The following is a 19330-nucleotide window of genomic DNA, read 5'->3' as shown; positions in this document are numbered from 1 at the left end:
GAGAAGGAAAAGAGATAATCAGACAAAAGTGACTTCATCTTCTCATATGCTACATACAGGAAAAAGGCACCTAATAATGTATTTTTGATGTTCATAATGATCCATCTGGCTCATTATCATAAAAAAAAAAGAAACTCTGGTTTATAATCAGCTATTAACAGTTTTTTATACCATAGAGGGATAAAGATTCAAGGATAATTACCCCGTCTACTCTGCTCCCAAAATGTATTAAGTAATATGCTTCAAGGGGCGCCTGGGTGGCTCAGTCAGTTAAGCGTGCGACTCTTGATTTTGGCTCAAGTCATGATCTCACGGTTCATGAGTTCGAGCCCTGCATATGGCTCTGCATTGACAGTGCAAAGCCTGCTTGGGATCCTCTCTCTCCCTCTCTCTTTGCCCCTTCCCTGCCACTCTGTCTCTCTCTTTCAAAAATAAACCTAAAAAATCTACATGCTTTAAAATTTAGAGCACAATAAACACACACACACACACACACACACACACACACACACACACACACACACCCCTTCCCTTCTCACCACTTTACCACTTTCCCCAAACAGACAGGAACACTAAGACATGTATGTATTCACATTCACACACAGTCTGCAACCTTGGACTCATATACCCTTCTATTAGACTGTGGGCCTGAATGGCCCAGGGTGAAGAAAGCACAGTCCTCACTGAGAAAACCCAACTTCACTCTGGTTAACTGTGTTTTCAATCAAGCAAAGAAATAGTGTGGTAACAATCCAGCTACTTACTCCACAGTATCGGTCACCATTAAATATCTGAGGTGGCAGAGGATTGCCCTGAGCAGGCTTCTTTTCTGGGGGGATGTTTTTGTACATCCATTGTCTTTGTTCTTCTGACATTGTGATATCCACCTCCTCAAACTCTATCTTGTTGGCTTCCAGAAATCTAACCACATCCTGCTGTTTCTTCTTTATCTAAAGAGAGAAGACAGACAAATGAGAAATGCTTATCTGAAACAATATGCAGATATTTCCAAATTGAACTAGACTTGATTTCTCATGGTCAGAGGTCACCAATGCAAAACCAAGAGGCAATTTTCACAGGCACCAGGCACCGTCCACTCACGGGTATCCAGCAGAAGTCTAGACAAGTCCTGACATGATGATTTCTTCACCTAGACTCCCCAGAACACTGGGGCACAGCCCTGATCACCTGGAAGGATCAGATTATGCATGAGGTGAGGGACTTCGTTCTCAGAGGGACATAACCACTGCCCCTCCCAGTTACAGAAGCTGACATTTACAGTCATGAAAACTCCCTCTGCAGAAACCATTTGAAAACCAGGGAGAGCCCATATGAGATGTCGACACTTCACTGATTCCCGGGAGCAGCAACATTTCTATTCCCCTCAGCAGTCTCTTTCAGGTATTCCACAGCGGTAGCCACTGTCATGAAAGCATCCTTTCATCAATTCAAAAGAGAAAAATGTTCTCCACTTCTAAGGTGAGAGTAAACAACAAGCATCGGCTGACTTTGAACTCTGTATTCCTTAACTCTCTTTGTTCCTCTCACCTTCATGTTTCCTTCTTCAGTCACTAGGGGTCAGGTGTGCTCCTGAAGAGCTGCAAACACATCTGTAGGTTTTCAAAATCTTATCGGTTTTATTTCAGGGTACATATTAAATAATTCAGATGGGGCAACAATATTCAGTATCTTAAACACAGCATGTAAAACAGGAGACCACACACCTGCTTTTTCTAAATGATTCTAGGAAATGTACACAGACTTAACACAACCTAAGTGGTGAAGTAAATTTTATAAGGGCCAAAGAAAAGAATCATTTTGAGAGGGCAAGCCACCAAAAAGACCTCTCATCTAGAAAATAAAATGCTTGAAGAACAAACTTTCACATACTGATTGCCTCCACCAATTTCCTCCAACTTCCTCTCAAAAGCCTCAATGACATGTGCTTCTGAGATGGAAATTTGTTGTAGGTCATGAGCAAAGACATTCTGATCACTGGGTTGAAGTCTATGAATGAGTAACAAGATTGTACAGTTAGCATGGACAGAAATACAAAGCTAGCAAAATAGAGTAACTTTACCCTCGATGATATGAGAAAACAAGAGACCTAGTGTATGGTTATAAATCAAAATGGATACATTATCTTGTTTCTTGAACGAAGCTATTTCTCATTTCTGAAAAAGTTAACTTTTTCCCCCTGATACACAATTTTCAGAAATGTAGTTATGTTATTTTGAAACTTTGGCTTGCAAAAAAAGTATTATCCATACTACTTAGTTTCCCCTTACAACCCTACAAGGCAGATAAACAAGGTTGATGCTGAGGTCAAAACTGGTCACCTATTTTGATGGAGGTCTTAGTACGTATTCTTGTCAAGATAATCATGTCATTCTCCTATTTAAGATCTTCTTTAATGAGTCCCCATTGCCCTTGGAAGAATACATACATTTCTTAGCATAGCACAATGTCCTTCATGATCCACCTCCTTTGATTATAAGAGCAAATGTATTTGCATTTTTAAAAGTCTAGAAATTGTAAAACAAGCAAACTGTCAACATTTAATTAGAGGAAAGGGTCAAAAATTAATTAGAGGAAAGGGTTTGGATTTAATGTCCGTAGGTAGAGCTTTACATATCCAACATATTTCAAATGTTCATGAGTGATCAAAAGTGAACCCAACACAGTCAAACCTTAGTTTTCCATATGATGTATGTACACATAATATCCACCCCACCTCCACGTCTACCTCAAAAGATGAATACCCTAAAACTCACATACTCTTAATACTAGGCTATATCAAAGACACACAGTTTCTCTACATCCCAGCCTCCGAGCCCTACACGCACACGCACACACACACACACACACTCACACACACACACAGCATTTATTGCTTAACTATAATCCCCTACTGCTCACTGGTCATTCCTTTCATAGGATCACACTCGATAAAAAGAGCTGGGTCTTGCCCCTTTCATTCAAGAATGTACCCTGTGTACGTCCTGTCATTACAAATTTTTCAAGGGCACTTAGGTGGCTCAGTCAGTTAAGCCTCCAACTCTTGATTTCAGCTCATGTCATGATCTCACGGTTCCTGGGATTGAGCCCCTGAGCACACTCTCTCTCCCTCTTTCTACCCCTCCCCAGCTCACATACATACACACACTCTGTCAAAATGAACATTGTTTTTTTTCAAAAGCATGAATTTTTATATCTGCCTAGCAACCTATCATGTAGATGTTTTCAGTCAACTACTATTCAATTATTGGTATTTAGCATATTTGTAACTTTCAGCACCAGAAATATCATGTAGTGAACATCTTTACTTAAAAATCTTTGACACTATCTCCCAATACTATTTTAGGACAAAACCCTATGAATGAAACTCAGATCAAAGGGCAGAGACATTTTTCAGGCTCCTGGTGGACCCATGCTAACCTGCTTTTCAACAAGTCCTTGTCAATATGTTCCCATTAGCAATGTATGAAAGTGTCCATGTTTCAACACCCCTCCCTCCTTACAGCCAATTTCTGAAAGATGTATCACAGAATATTAAAATCCAAACAATGGGAGGTGACAGATGTGTTAATTAAACTAACTGTGGTAATCATTTCACAATATATACAAATATCAAATCATTATGTTATATACCTTATACTTATAGAGTATAATATGTCAATTATATCTCCAAAAAATTGAGGTGGCGGAAAACAAATTGGTTGCTGTTAAAAAAAAAAATTCAAGGGGCTCCTGTGCGGCTCAGCCAGTGGAGCGTCGTCGTGCTCTTGATTTCAGCTCAGGGCAGGATCGCAGGGTCACGGGATTGAGCCCCATGTCGGGCTCTGCACTGCACATGGAGCCTCCTTAGGATTCTTTCTGTCTCTCTCTGTCTCTGTCTCTCTCTCTTTCTGCCCCTCCCTGACTCATACATGGGCTCCTGCACTTTCTCTGTCTCTAAAGTAAAAAAAAAAAAAAAAAAAAAAAAAAAAAAAAAGCATCATTACACACTAACACTGCTCAAGAAGCAAAGGACAGTTACTAACAAAGGTGAGAATTGACAGCAGCATATGGAGTAAAATGTAAATAATTATATCTCTGTTTTAAAAGAGGAAAGCAGGGGAGGCACCTCCAGGTTTGGGCTTCAAAGAGATCACTTTAATACTATGCAACTTAAAAAGAAAAAAGGAGGAGTTCTGTACATACTCTTAACACTGCTATGAAAAGACCTCCAAGACAGATTAGTAAGTGAAAACACAAGGAACAGAACTGTGCATAGACTAGGAACATTTTTTAAAAATAGAGAAAATAAAAGAACACATTTGTACTTACGTTAAAATAAGCTCTGGAAGGTTATATAAAAAACCAACAGAAATAGTTGTCTGGGAGCTAGGAAAGTAGGGACTGGGGGGGACGGAGAAAAAATGGGAGCAAAAGTCTTAGCTCTCTACGTGTGTAAACTGTAAACTTTTTTGCACAGTGTGAATATGTTAGTATTCAAAAGATTAAATACAAGAAAATTATGTAGAGAAAGAGAGCTTCACATAGAAGGGAACAGGAGTATGTAGCCATAGAGATGTAGTATTTTATATAAATTGGGTTTTCCAACAGGACATGGAAGCCCCACAACTCAGAGCACATTGTTACTCGTGGGCCTTCATGTTTATTCACACTTCTAAGAAAGGCCAGATGACGAAAAATCATTTTTTTGTTTAAAAAAAGAGCTAAGGCCACAGAAAACTAACCAATACTACAGCAAATCACTCAAATAAACAAAGGACAAAATTTAACCCAGGGAAGGAAGTTTTCAAGTGGATATCTGTGGCATTAGCATGAGGAAGGAAGAAGAGTCATGAGCAGATACCACGAGCTATTTTGAGATCTGCGGAGGTGAACGTGGCCTGGAACTGTGGGAGCCCAGGCATCCGTGGCAGGGGGACAGGCCACCTCAGGTGGCAGGGACTTGGGTGAAGAGATGGGACTGCTGGGTGGGACACCAGGTAATAGGCTTCCCATGTGGCAACAGGAAGCTGCCAGGGATGCTGCAATGTGCTGGCATAAACCCAGAGTTCAAGTAGCAATAACATATACCATCATTTCCTTGACTCCAAGGGCTTTTCCTCCCCACATTTCAAGTATCCTGAAACAAAATGTACCTTAAATCAATATCAAAAGCCATCTGAGGAGCAAATGGGAAAGAAGTTAATTGTGGGGCAACAGTAGCTGCCTTCACCCATGTCAATTTAGCTATGAGTGCAAAGTACCTATAACTCAGGGGGTGTTTGTTGTTGTTTCTTTCTTTTTCTTTTTTTTTTTAACACACTTAGAAACCATGGAAGATAATGCTAGGTTTTTACCCAGTAGCCAATTTCCCTTTCTTTTTTTTTTTTTAACGTTTTTATTTATTTTTTGAGAGACAGAGACAGAGCACGAGTGTGGGAGGGGCAAAGAAAGAGGGAGACACAGAATCTGAAGCAGGCTCCAGGCCCTGAGCTGTCAGCACAGAGCCCAATGCGGGGCTCGAACCCACAAACTGCGAGATCATGACCTGAGCAGAAGTAGGCGCTTAACCAACTGAGCCACCCAGGTGCCCCAATCTCCCTCTCGTTCTTAATAATAGAAGGCTGGTATTGTTTAGGAAAGCAATGTGCTCTGCTACAAAAACTTGTTTTACCCAGACTCCTCTGCAGCCAGGGGTCATGACACAGAATGAGACAGAAGGCAGATGTTCTCGGGAAGGCTCTACTTGATGAATAAAACCACAAAGCCCAATTTGTCCTCTCTCCTCTTGCAGAAATGCAGAAGTAGTGCCTGGAGGTGCAGAAACCATTGTGCAAATGTGAAAACAAACGCCATATGCTAAGGATGGTCAAGCAGAAAGACAGGAGCTTGGGTCCTTGATATTTTATAGCTGCCACACCAGTCTTGCGCAGCCCACTCTAAACCTTTCTGTATTAGACAAATAAACATTTAATTGCTTAAGCCACTCGATCAAAGTTTTTCTATAGCCTGCACTCAAACACAATGCTACCTGAAGAAATTCTTAACTGCTACTTAAAATGTCTTCAGAAATACTATAGTATGATGGATTGAAAATAAAAGCTATTACTGCCTAGCAGAGCCTAGAAATAAATGCTGTAAGACATAAATTTAAGTGAAATGAATATTTGTCACTGAATAAACATGACTTTTCATTATTTTCTTCATAAAACAACCACAGGAAAAAAAAAGAAAAAAGAAAAGAAGTCGTTGGACCCAAAACAGGAAGATATCTACAAAAGCATTAGAATTAGATTTTATTATGTTATTCACACACACACACCATTACACATCATCCAAAGCAACTAAAGGGAACAAGTGCTTCAAAATCTCTTAGGCTAGATCATGGGAAGGCAAACTATGGCCCACGGGCTAAATCTAGCTCACAACAGGTTTTGTATGGACCATGGCCCCAAATGGGATACTTTTAAATGTGGCTGAAAAGAAAATAAAAATAATAGTATCACATGACATGTAAAAAACACATTAAATGCAAATTTCAGCGTCCATAGATAAAGCTGTATCGGAAGATAGCCACACCCACTCATTTCCATACTAACTGTGGCTGCTTTGGCCCTGACAATGGCAGGGTTGAGTGCTGCAACAGAGGCCTCATGGTTCCCAAAGCCTAAAGAAAAAGTCCGTCCTTTACAAAGTGTGCCAACCCTGGGCTAGACCACAGATCTCCATTTCCGGCTCAAAGTTCAATTCCTTAGTGAGGCCTTCCCTGACAACCAGATTTTACATTTTTACCAGTGGCACTCCGTACACACACACCCCCTCTCCAACTCCCTACTTCCCTTCAAGGCTTCATTTTTCACCACAGCACTTAGTATCTGATATACTAGTGGTGTTTTCAGTGTTTTCTTTCTTTTCAGTATTTCTTTCTCTACCTACCCTAATAGAATATAAATTCCATAGGGTGAGGGATGTTGTCTGCTGTTTTGTTCATTGCTGTACCTCCAGGGCCTAGGATGGTGTCTCGCATATAGCAAACACTCACCAAACAGTTGTTAACGAATACACAGGAACTTCACACATGGAAGGGCTGGCGTGACTGGAAGGCCTCATCCTGACTCAGCAATGTTGGTTCTCTCATCGTTCACCTTACGTATCACCTCCTTGGAGAGTCCTCTCCAACCACCTTAGCTGAAGTTTTATTGTCTAAATCTACTACAATTTTATTTATTTATCTGTGTACTTGATTTTATGCTCATCTCTCTCCCCACAATGTCACTTCTGTAAGCAAGAGACTGACAACGCAAGAGGCGTTCAGTAAATATTAACTGAATGGATGATTAAAGAATTATCACCCCAGCCCTGACATCAAAGATTTCCAGGTGATGTTCAAGAGATCAAACTGAGTTGGTAATTTAATTTAGGAACAAATGTAACTGAAGTTTAGCCAAAAAGGAATGTAGATCAAATGCCAGTATTTCTCAATTAATGCTAAAGCTGTATGATTTTAAAAAGCAGTGTCTCTAGGACGCTACATGTAACTGTAAATTGCCTAAATAATTCAGAACAATCTGTAGACCCTGAATGTGAAAAAAGCTTTCCTTTAACATTGACAATGATATTGAAGAAGAAAGTTGTATGTGACTATACATTTAAATAAATGCTGTTGTCAGTTCATTTCAAAAATTGCAAGTGCATAATGTAGTGTTTTGTTTGGCCCAAATGTTTTAATTAAACTGCTGATATATTTGCAAATTGACGGCAATTGCGAACTAAGCAAATAGGTCAGTATTTCCCTGACTCTGCTTCCAACTGCCACGATAGGATTCTATCACCCCCACCCACTTCCCCCAGTATCTCCAGCAGCTCTGAAGCAAGCTTCGAGGCAGCCATCTTGGTCCAGCTGCTTCAATAAATGGTCTGAATGTGTTCCCCTCAAAATTTATATGTTGAAACCTAACCTCCAAGGTGATAGTATTACAAGGTGGGGGCTATGGAAGGTGATTAGTTTACTAGGACAGGACCCTCATGAATGGGGTTAGTGTCCTTCTAAAAGAGACCCGAGAACATCCCTGCCACTTTCTGCCATTGAGGACACAGCAAGGAATCCACAGTCTGCAACCAGAAGAGGGCTTTCACCAGAACCCAACTGTGCTGGCAGCCTGATCTTGGACTTCCAGCCTTCAGAACTGTAAGAAATAAATTTATGTTGCTTGTAAGCTACCCAGTCAATTTTGTTACAGCAGCCTAAACAAAGACAATGAACCTTTACCCTTTCAACTCCAAATCCTGGGCCTGCTAAAGACCCCAAAGCCTGCACCCACGCCTTGGTAACCTACCCCCACAGGCGCCTGGGTGATAAACTGTCTGGGCTGGTGCTGCTGAATTGGCTGACCTGGCATGAACACTCAGTGACCCGTGAAAATCTTAGTGAAGATGTTTGTAGCTCTTTCACTGGCAACCTCCTGGCTCCAGGAATCCCTAGGGACTGGATCTGCGGCCAGGCTAAATAAATTACATTGTACTTCAGTTAGATTTACCCCTACTCTGTGGCACTTTTAAGTAAACTTGCACTCCACTCCTTCACTCTCTCTTCTTGTCGGATTAGTTCTTTCCCAGACGGCTGACAATTTATGTAATTAAGTAGCCCTTCCAGAAGAATCCTTCCATATGCTTCTAGGCATGCCTGGTCATGTTTGAATTCTGGGGTATACACAGCTGTTGCTGCACCTTGGGACCTTGAGAGTCACTAGCAAATAACGAGAAATAATCAATTTGAATAAGATAGTTGTTTTTTTAATTGAGATTTAATGTGCACAATTGTGGGAATTCAAGTTTAAAGACAACTAATTGTGGGAAATCAAGTTTAAAGACAACTGAAGTACAGGCGGATGACAGCATGGAAAACTGGGGGCGAGAGGGGAGTGTGTATTTTTGAGTTAGACTGTCTGGGTTTTAATCCTGGCCCTATCTGTTGGGTAGCCTTGGAGAAATTACAAAGCTTCTCTCAGCATTAGTTGCCAAATCTGTGAAATGGACCCAGTATCTTTTTGCATAGGTTCATTGGGAGGATCAGATACAAAAAGAGCTAAGCAATCCCAGGCACTTGCTCAATTGTTCCATTCATTCAAACACACGAGCTTTTCTTTCGTGGCCCTAGATGGGGCCCTCTGCCAAAAACATGAAATGACTTCTGGGTACTTTCAAAGGTTTTAGGTATTCAATGTAACAGTTCTTTATTTCACTTACTTTCACACTTCAAATACACATTTTTCTTTTTTCTGACTTACAGCAGATGTAGGACTCATTAGGACCTTTTATGTATCTCACATGGAACAAGTCGAAGGCAGAGGAAGAAAACCAAAAAGTAAAAATTTTCTTAGAACAACACAAATTACAATGGAGAGACTGGACTAAGGGGAAGTAGAGGGAGGGCTCTAAGACAACCCCTTTCCACTACGGAGGGAGAAAAGGACTGATGACCTTTCCCTTGTAAGAAGACCCTTGCTACTTCTAGCAATTAAGCAGAGTATCTCAAAGATACATAATTTCATGGCAAATTCTTTAACAGTTCACTGTTGGACTCACTAGGCATTCTATTGTCATAAAGAGGATGCAAATGGCAGAAAGTATTATGGCAGACACTGGACCAGTTACCCCTTTTCTGTGAAGGCCAAAGTTCCAGAGGCAGACACAGAATCTGAAACAGGCTCCAAGCTCTGAGCTGTCAGCACAGAGCCCGACACGGGGCTCGAACTCATGGACCGCGAGATCATGACCTGAGCCGAAGTTGGACGCTCAATCGACTGAGCCAACCAGGTGCCCCCCAAACACTCTTGTAGCTGGGCACCTCTGTGACCCAGATCTAGCCCCTGAGGTGTGAGCCAAAGTCTGCTGGGTAAAGCTTCTGGTCAAGGCTTTGCTCTCCTGCTCAAGCATATGGATTCAGGTGTTAGGCCCTTTATCCCCGCCCTTCCACCTCCTTTCTGCTTGGAACCTCAGTGTGAGGGCTAGAGACGTGCAGGCAGCTTTTCTGCCATGAGCCAGTAAGCATCAGGAAAAGGCCAAGAGAATGCTAGAAACACAAGCCCTGAACAAATCAGCCTCCAGAATTACAAAGAGAGAAAACTTCCATTCTTTTGAGATCTCATTGGCCATGTTCTCCCTTACCTGCAGGTGAACACATTCCTAACGAGAATGCTCACCGCTAAGGTTTCACTGTTGGGGAGTAGGGCAGGGTGTAGAATAAACCCCAATAAGCCACCTGCTAACCGTCAACATTCTAACACTGTTTAACTAAACAGGAAGTTACACATAAAGTACTGTGTGTCTGGTGTCTATTGCAGTTTATCTTACTAGAAAGCAAATACCAGGTTACCAAGCCAAAGATAGCAGTGCGAGAGGCTGTCTAGCAAGAGATTGAAACCGGAGTTTTAAGAAATCAGAGTGTCAGAAAGAGATGGATTATGCAACACAGGACAATTTTTGAAACAACCAGTATTATATGTTGTATTTTAAAGCAATAAAATTTTAATGATGGAAAAACTTGTGCTTTTTCACCTATGTACCATTAGCACAATCCATGCTACTCAACAGGCACTCAGTATGTTTATATTAAACACAGAAACATTACTGAGTTTGAATAAATACCTTTAACATATTTGCTTTTGAATCAGTCAACATTTTCCGTGCTGTTTTCTTAACCAATTTGCATTAGTTTCTTTTTCCTGTTTTTGTAAGTCATCTTTGCAATATAAGTATTTTTTTATTTAAAAAAAAAAAAAACACCATAATCTCATCATCCTGAAGTAATTATTTCTTATAGTACCTTCCAAGGACACAACATTTAGAAATATGCTTCATAGGGGCGCCTGGGTGGCTCAGTAGGTTGAGCGTCCAACTTCAGCTCAGGTCATGATCTCACAGCTCGTAAGTTCGAGCCCCATGTGGGGCCCTGTGCTGACAGCTCAGAGCCTGGAGCCTGCTTCGGATTCTGTGTCTCCCTCTCTCTCTGCCCCTCCTCCACTCATGCTCTCTTTCTCTCTCAAAACTAAACATTAAAAAAAAAAGAAATATACTTTATATAGTTGCCATAATAACATACACATTTGGGGTAGGATGTTTCAGTTTTATTGCAAATATTTTGTTTTTATAATCTCCATAGTTATCTTATTGCGTGCATACATTCTATTAAGTACTTTAATGTTTAGAACATTATCCTACCATTGGAAATTTAAGTGTGTTCCAAGGATTTTTTTTTTTTAATTAAAGAAGAAAACTTGGGGCACCTGGGTGGCTCTGTCGGTTACACATCTGACTCTTAGTTTCAGATCAGGTCACAATCTCATGGTTCATGGGTTCAAGCCCTGCATCAGCACAGAGCCTGCTGGGGATCCTCTCTCCCTCTCTCTTTCTGCCCCTCCCCTGTTTGTGCTCTCTCTCTCTCAAAATAAATAAATAAACTTAAAAAAATTAACAACTTTTGCATGACCGATGAATGGAATCAGAAAAATGATTACCGCTGTTCTTTAATTATAATGGTGCTCATCCTCCATCTGCATCTATGTATTTTTGGGTAGTTACCTTTTCAACAATGACAACTGTTACAGCAGACCTGCAAATTGTAGTACTGATTGTTAGCTCACATTGTTCTCACTAAGAAAAACTGTTTCTGATGGGAGAAAAATAATTTTTTATCATTAAAAAATAAAATTAATAATATTGTTTGAACTGTGCCCATGACATTTATTGCTATTTTGTGGACATTTTATGATTTACATCTTTTATTGGCATAGGAGCATACACAGCATTTATTTAAAATACACACATATGGGGATATGTACTCAAAGAATTTTTAAATTTTTTTTAATGTTTACTTTTGAGAGGGAGAGAGCAAGAGCGAGCGAGCACAAGTGGGGGAGGGACAGAGAAACACACAGATTCCGAAGCAGGCTCCAGGCTCTGAGCTGTCAGCACACAGCCCAACGTGGGTCTTGAACTCACGAACCGTAAGATCGTGACCTGAGCCAAAGTCAGACACTCAACTGACTGAGCCACGTAGGTGCCCCTCAAAGAATTTTTAAATTATTATTGGGGTATGTGATCAAAAAACTTCACGGACTACTTCACTTAAAAAAAACCATTGGCGGGGGAGGCGCCTGGGTGGCTCAGTCGGTTAAGCGTCTGACTCTTGAAAGTTACCAGATTGATAAAGAAATTGTAAAAATCCAACCTGAGCTTCACTGTAAATATGGCAGCACACTATACTGCTAATATATTTTCTATGGGTTAACATAAATAAGACATGGTGCTAAATCTAGACTCAGAAAAGACAGGAATATAAGCATATACAATTGAATCAGGCGAGGGAGAGAAATCTTAACATCTGGGCAATATCCTTTATAATCTGTTTTTTCTTCATACCAGTCCTTTTGCCCTTGAAGACATCACATACTTCCATGACTTCAAATCTCACCTGTAAGACTTAGAAATATATATCTAAACTATATCTAAAACTTGCATTTCAAAATTGGCATCTTTCACAAGGGTCAATCCCCCAGTTCCAGAGCCTTTCTGGAAATGTATGCTTAAATGTCCCACCATCACCTCAAACTTGATGGCTAAAACAGAACAAAAACAATGTTGTCACAAAGTCAACCCACCAATCCACCCTTTTCCCTGAACTTTCCTGTTTCTATCAACAAAACACCACTTTGTTGATGACTCATCCTGACAGGAGAACTGCCTATACAAGTCCACAACTTAACGTCATTACAAAAATAACCTACCTAAATGAAAACCACACACTCTGTTATTAAACGACATGAAGGGAGCCTCTCTTGTGCTCAGTTGGGTAGCACTAAAAATGGGACAGTGTAAAGAATAAAGAAGGTGGGTGGTAAGTACGGCCAAAGCAAGCTTGGCTCTGAGGTCTGTGAGGGGCCCTGGTCCATCTGGGACTTTGCTTATGATGCTTAGAACACTGTGATAAAGATGCCAAGGGCAGTGGCCTGATCCTCATTTGGGCCACTTAGCTCTGAGTCATGAGCTAGTCCTGGACAGACAGAAATGGATGGATCGGTATCACCTTGGACAAGTTCCTTATTCTATCAAAGCCTTAGTTTCCTCATCTGTGAAATGCAGATCATAATTCAGCTCAGAGGATAGCGATGAAAATTAAATGGCATAATGCTCAGAGTTGTACATGGCCCACTGAAAGAACCCAGTACATGTTTTAGTTATTATTATAACTTTTATTCTAGGGCCACAAACCTCATTCTCTATTCTGTTCTTTAGCAAATATATTCTGCTAGTCAACTGGGGATACCTGGACCCAGCACAACTCCACAGCCACCTGGCTTCTCTTTCTCCATTCGTTCCTTGATTCACTTTAGTTCATTCCGCAGGGATATTTTGAAGGTCTAGGAGGTGTCAGGCCTGTACCAGGCCTGCCTCTGCCTTACTTCAGCTCATTTGCAAGTGAGCTGTGAGTTACAGGAAGTCAATATCCAGACTATATCCAGACTATAAAACTTGATTCAAACGGACGATCCACTCTTTAGGATTGTACATTTTAGTAAGAATGGGTTTCCCTTTAAATATGAACATGCTTTCTCACCAGTAGAACATGCTCTTTGAGGGTTTATTTTCCACACAGGTTCATGCTCATGCACATGCTCCCATCCTTGCCTGGGCAGCAGGCTACAGCGGACTGAGAGGGATGAGCACAGAGGAGACCCTTGCACAGGGGCTTGTGGTGAGCAGAACAGAGTTCCACAAATAGATGCTATTCATTGTTGTTTGCTCACAAGAGTAACCTTTTTGATTTTCCCACCTCTGCTGCATACAGAAACTGAGAGGAGGAATGGGAAAGTTAAAATGACAAAGTGGAACAGGGAGAACAGGAGATTTCAGCCAAGGTAAGAATTGACAGATGTCCCCACACTATACTCTCAGACTTAAAGTCAGTACCGGTGTATTTGTTTTTAAACTGGTGGTCAATGTCAATTTAAACACCTTTTTATTGTGAGTCATAGTTGTCTCTCTTTTGGAATCACAGATTAAGATCAAGAAGTTTATGTGTAATTAAATCCAATCACTTCATTTAGTTCCCTAACTGAAACTTAGGAAGGGTGTCAGAGTGTATGGTCTACTGTCCTTGAGTTGAAATAATTCAGAACAGATGAGAGAGAGGTTGCCACTGCCCTGCCACTGGCAGAACAATTGTTTCCACGAACTTGGCTCTAACCACCATTAACGAAAACGTCACCCGTACGTATTTCCTGATTGGGAACAAATATTTTCAGAATAGCTTAGTCAACTCCTTTCACATTCCGGATCATGGGCTGGTGAGACATTATTTGCTTCTAATTCTTGGCATAATTTTAAAAGATAGCTGAGTAGGACAATACTAGGACTGAATGAAAATTTAAAAGATAAGTCTGTAAAATCTGCCACCTTAAGCTTAGTCGTTTCATTTTTTCAAAACCATGCTTACATGTTTAATCCCACACGATGACTTGTTCATGTTAAGAAACTAAACCAGTATCTTTCCCAGCCCCCCTCCCTCTCCGTGACTGCTCCATCAGGAGCTCCAACAGCCAGACCTTCCTCCAGTTTCCTAATAACCATGAAGTCATCACCTCCCTTCTTTCCTTCAGCTGCCAAGTCCTTCAAATTCTCCTCCTCCTCCTATCTTTCCTATTTCTCCCCATTTCTAAAGGGCCTATTCTGCTGCTGGCCAGCCAGTAAAATTCTGGGAGTCTCCCAGAAATTTACTGTCCTACCCACTCCTACCCTTCTAAAGGCAGACAAGAGTGTTCTTCTCAAGCACATATCACTATCTTTTCAGAACTTTAGAATTCCTCATTGGCTCTTGATAAACACTGTAGAAAGACAGCTACACAGCGTCACACTCTTAGATTTCCAGGCCTCTCACCTTCAGAATCCTGGAATCTTGAAGTATACTGGATCACACATGACGCCTTCCAGCCAGAGAACCTCAGCTCACACCCTAGACCCTTTGAGAACTGAATACAGCCTGTAATCTCTTCTCTTACCATCTCTTTTCCCTAAATTATGCAAGTTTACCTTGTTTGGCAAGACTTCTACACACATCTGAGCCCAAACACCTTGCTTACATCTTTATTTTCTACCTTCTCAGACATTTTATACTTTTTGTAGAGCTACACACATATTAACACATATTGATGTCACTTACGGTATTAGCTGTGTGTAGCACATCTCCCAAGAGAATTATCCACATGGCATATACTCAAATATCATCTGATATGTTGTCTCTGGGGCTTGTGGGAAAGAACAGATTCTAAGGGGAGGACTAGGTGCTTAAGATTTACTCACATTTCAGAAAACCAGAAAATTCAGAAGATCTTAGTGACGGTACCACTACCCACTTACCTGCCCAACACAGAAACCTGGACTTCATCTTTGATTCTCCCTGATGATGCAATTAATCAAGTCATGGCCTTTCTTCTTTCAAATTTTTTCTTGAACCCATCCACGCTTCTCCATTTTCACTCCTACTACCTCATACCAAGTCATCGTCTCTCATCTACAGCTTCCTGTGTCTTCTCGTAGCCAGATTTCCTTAGCCAAACCGCTTTTCACAAAGAAGCTAGTATTTTTATTAAAGTATAAACCTAATGGTTTCAGATCTCTGTTTAAAAACCTCTCAGTAACTTCCCATTAACTTTGAGATGAAAGGAAACTTCCATGCCCAGGCCCACAAGGCCCACCTCTCTGGCCTCATGCCCCTCCTCCCTCCCCCTGCAGCAATGGCTCTCGACCCATAGGTACATCTAGATCACCTGGAGCACTTGTTAAAACAGATTGTGGGGGGTCCTGGGTGGATCAGTCGGTTAAGTATCCGACTTCTGCTCAGGTCATGTTCTCGCGGTTTGTGGGTTTGAGCCCTACACTGGGCTCTCTGTGTGACAGTTCAAAGCCTGGAGCCTGCTTCGGATTCTGCATCTCCCTCTCTTTCTCTACCCCTCCCTGTCTCATGCTGTCTTTCTTGGTCTGTCAAAAATAAATACACATTAAAAAATTAGAAAAAAAAAACTTGTATTACTTAGCAAGGTGAGGCCATAATAAAACATTATCAAATGGAATGAAAGATGTGGTTGGTTTGATTTTATTGTTTTTACATTCTCTATCAAGATTACATGTTTAGTTCCTTAAAGAAAAAAGTATAAAATATGAATTCAGAATGCCACTATTTTATAAGACTATCTATGAAAATTACACACAATTGCTCATACACGTGCCTCCTACTAATTAGAGGATACTACATAGAAGAGCTAGTCTAGCAAAACTTGCTATAATAGTCAAAATCCTCTGTAGTAAGGAGGAAATCCTGCTGAGGACAGTATTTTCCACAGGCAAGAATCACCGGCCTTCAGCCAAAAGCCATGCCGTTATTGATGGCCGGAGATACTACTCCATACACACTGTGTTGTTGTTTTTTTTAATGTTTTTATTTATTTTTGAGAGAGAGAGAGAGAGCGTGCACGCACAAGTAGGGGAGGGGCAGAGAAAGAGGGAGACACAGAATCAGAAGCAGGCTCCAGGCTCTGAGCTGTCAGCACAGAGCCTAATGTGGGGCTCGAACTCATGAACCACGAGATCATGACCTGAAGTCAGACGCTTAACCGACTGAGCCACCCAGGTGCCCCCACACTGTGTTTTTGAATATGTTATTCTTGTTTCCACATCAGTTAATCCTCAATTGTGTAGAAAGTGATCCTAAGAGATGATCGAGAAACTACTGCCACTTAGGTTTGAAAAGCAATTTGGGGGACACCCGATCGTTTTCACAATTACATTTTATAAGGCATCATATAATTAGTCCACATTTCCTTTGTAGGCACAAACTCATACCTCTATGAGAAAGTCTGGATGCTCTTACTTACATTCTGTGCACCTGTCCTATGTTGGGTTGACCATGTCATCAGCTCAATCCTCCCTCTTTGGGCTACCGAGGAAAGCTATGTGCCATTTCTGCTAAAAACTCCAACCATCTAGCTTCAGCCACACATTTGATTCAGTTTCAGTCCCACACAACTGCCACTGGGAGCTCTTATAGCTTTCTCAAATCTCCACAGGCATGCACCTTTCCCACAGATGACCCTAAGTCCTGCATCAGGTAAGATGAAGTCTTAAAGAGTACTTCCAAATTGTGGTGTTTCCACCTCAAATTTCTCTGTATCTTCAGCCATATAATTCTCCATTCCATCTTGACTCAAGAGAGTAAGTGGCGAAATTAACAAAGGAGAATGAGAGAGAAAGAGAATCTTGGGGGGTGGGGGAGAAACAGAGAGGGAGCGCGCCATCCACAGAGAGCCAGAAAAAAGAAAAACCAAAGTCTCCTTAAAAGGTAAAAGAGTCTTTGTTTACTCACAGATGTTTATGAGACCTTGTGGAGACCTTGCAATGTGCTAGGCTGCCCTAGGAACTAAAGGAATATAGGTGACAAAACCAGGTCTCTAATTTGCTGCAGTGCATAGTCTAATGGGGGGGCGGGGGTGGAGGAAGATAGGGCTTGTTAATAACTAACTTTCATACGAAACTGGCAGTCATGGAGGGGTGCCTAAAGAGCCAGGGCAGTACTATGTGGGAAATGTAGGGGGCAAGGCCATGAAGCTCAGGGATACGTATGCACAGAACAAAAGCCCAGTATCAGAAATCTAAAAAGGAGGAATATACGGGGCACCTGGGTGGCTCAGTCGGTTCAGCGTCCAACTTCAGCTCAGGTCATGATCTCACAGTTCGTGAGTTGGAGCCCTGCGTCTGGCTCTGTGCTGACAGCTCAGAGCCTGGAGCCTGTGTCGGACTCTCTGTCTCCCTCTCTCTCTCTGCCCCTCCCCCACTTGTTCACGCGCGCGTGTTCTCTCTCAGATAAACATTAAAAAACAAATTTAAAAAGACTTATAAAATAAATAATAAACAATAAAAAGAAGGACTATAAATTAAATGGCTCCTAGGATGATAGGGGGAAGGAGCCTCCAGGTGGGTATTCTATGGGAAGGTAGAGAGAAAGGAAATGGAAGGCAAAAGATGGGGGCAACAAGGGGACAGAGGTAGGAGCAAATAAGCTACTTTCTCCTGGAATTAGAGACTGTGGTTTTCTGGATAATTGAAAGCTCATCCCTTCAAACACAAATTTATTTTGACTTTATTTTAAACTATTTTTAGTTTAGAAATCTTTCTAAAAGGCACCACATGGGTTCCTGCATTGTTTAGCAGAATACATCAAAGCAAAACATGCCAAACCTGATTTAATCTGTTCTGGATGAAGAATCATCATTATAATCCATTTTTCGTACTTTGATGTGGTGCACTGACATTCTCAGGGCCCACTTATGTGTAAAAGTCTGTTATTTTACTCTATACCAACTAGAGCCTGCAACTGTGCTTCTGGAATTCTCCAGTTCTGCCTCCAGGAGGCAGCTGTCACTTCTCAGAGCTTCCCTTGGTGACTCCTCAATGGAGCTGAGAACACTGCTGTGGCCTCTGTCACTCAGTTGTCTGAGGTGAGGCTCTGAAGGGCAGACCCCCGGGCCCACAGCCCAGCCCCAGCCCCAGAGTATGTGGAAGAGGCCCCTCTGCTTCCTGCCAGGGCTCCAGCTTCATTCCACATGGGGGTTCTAGAATTCTGATACGTGCATAAGGGAAGTAATACTATAATAAAATTATCTCTAATAACATCGATTCTTCATGCCACATATTTAAGAAGCAGTGAAATACAGGTATCCCCAGTTTTTGAAAGTTCACACTATGCCACTTCACTTCTATGAAAGACCTACATTAGTACCTCTTTTCACTAACTGAAAGGAATCCAAAGACGATTTTCACCTTTATGAAAAAGGCAAACGGCGAAAACAGCATTCAGCAGTTGTTTTGCAGGAAGCCTTTACAGAAGCAGAAGGCACCCCAGCAGCGAGACCAGCACCCCCAAGCTCCTTCCCCGGAACTACATACACTCAGCAGCTCAGCATCAGGCTGCCACAGCTTTGAACCGTGAGCATCTGTGCTTTAATCTCTTTATTTTGTGCATCTGTTAGCAAGATGTGTCGTAAGGTATCAAAAAAGCCTAAGAGAGGTTACTTTTTAGGGTTTGGGAACACTCAAAGTTTTTTCACATAACTTAATGGCAATTAATTAATTGCTTCTTCGCTGTATGCTATTTCAGCTTATGAAAAGTTTCATAGGAATGCTCTACTTTGGGAGAGCGGGGGAAACCTATAAATCCTGTCCCTCACGGCCTTTTGTTTTCCAAAGCAGACTTCCAAGTACATGTTTCATACCAATCCCACTC

At 41.4% G+C, this 19330-nt stretch overlaps 1 protein-coding gene across 1 annotated transcript in view; it reads right to left on the bottom strand.

Annotated features, from left to right (window-relative positions):
• The window catches only part of SH3BGRL2 (SH3 domain binding glutamate rich protein like 2), a 55536-nt gene that overhangs the window by 19415 nt on the left and 16791 nt on the right, over nucleotides 1–19330 (bottom strand). The window contains exon 2 of the mRNA XM_042987611.1: nucleotides 765–950. Within this exon, the coding sequence (XP_042843545.1) occupies nucleotides 765–950 (186 nt within the window). The remainder of the gene's footprint in view (nucleotides 1–764; nucleotides 951–19330) is intronic.

The sequence above is a fragment of the Panthera tigris genome, chromosome B2 (assembly GCF_018350195.1).
Source record: "Panthera tigris isolate Pti1 chromosome B2, P.tigris_Pti1_mat1.1, whole genome shotgun sequence".
NCBI lineage: Eukaryota > Metazoa > Chordata > Mammalia > Carnivora > Felidae > Panthera > Panthera tigris.
This window is presented reverse-complemented; position numbering and strand designations above follow the sequence as displayed.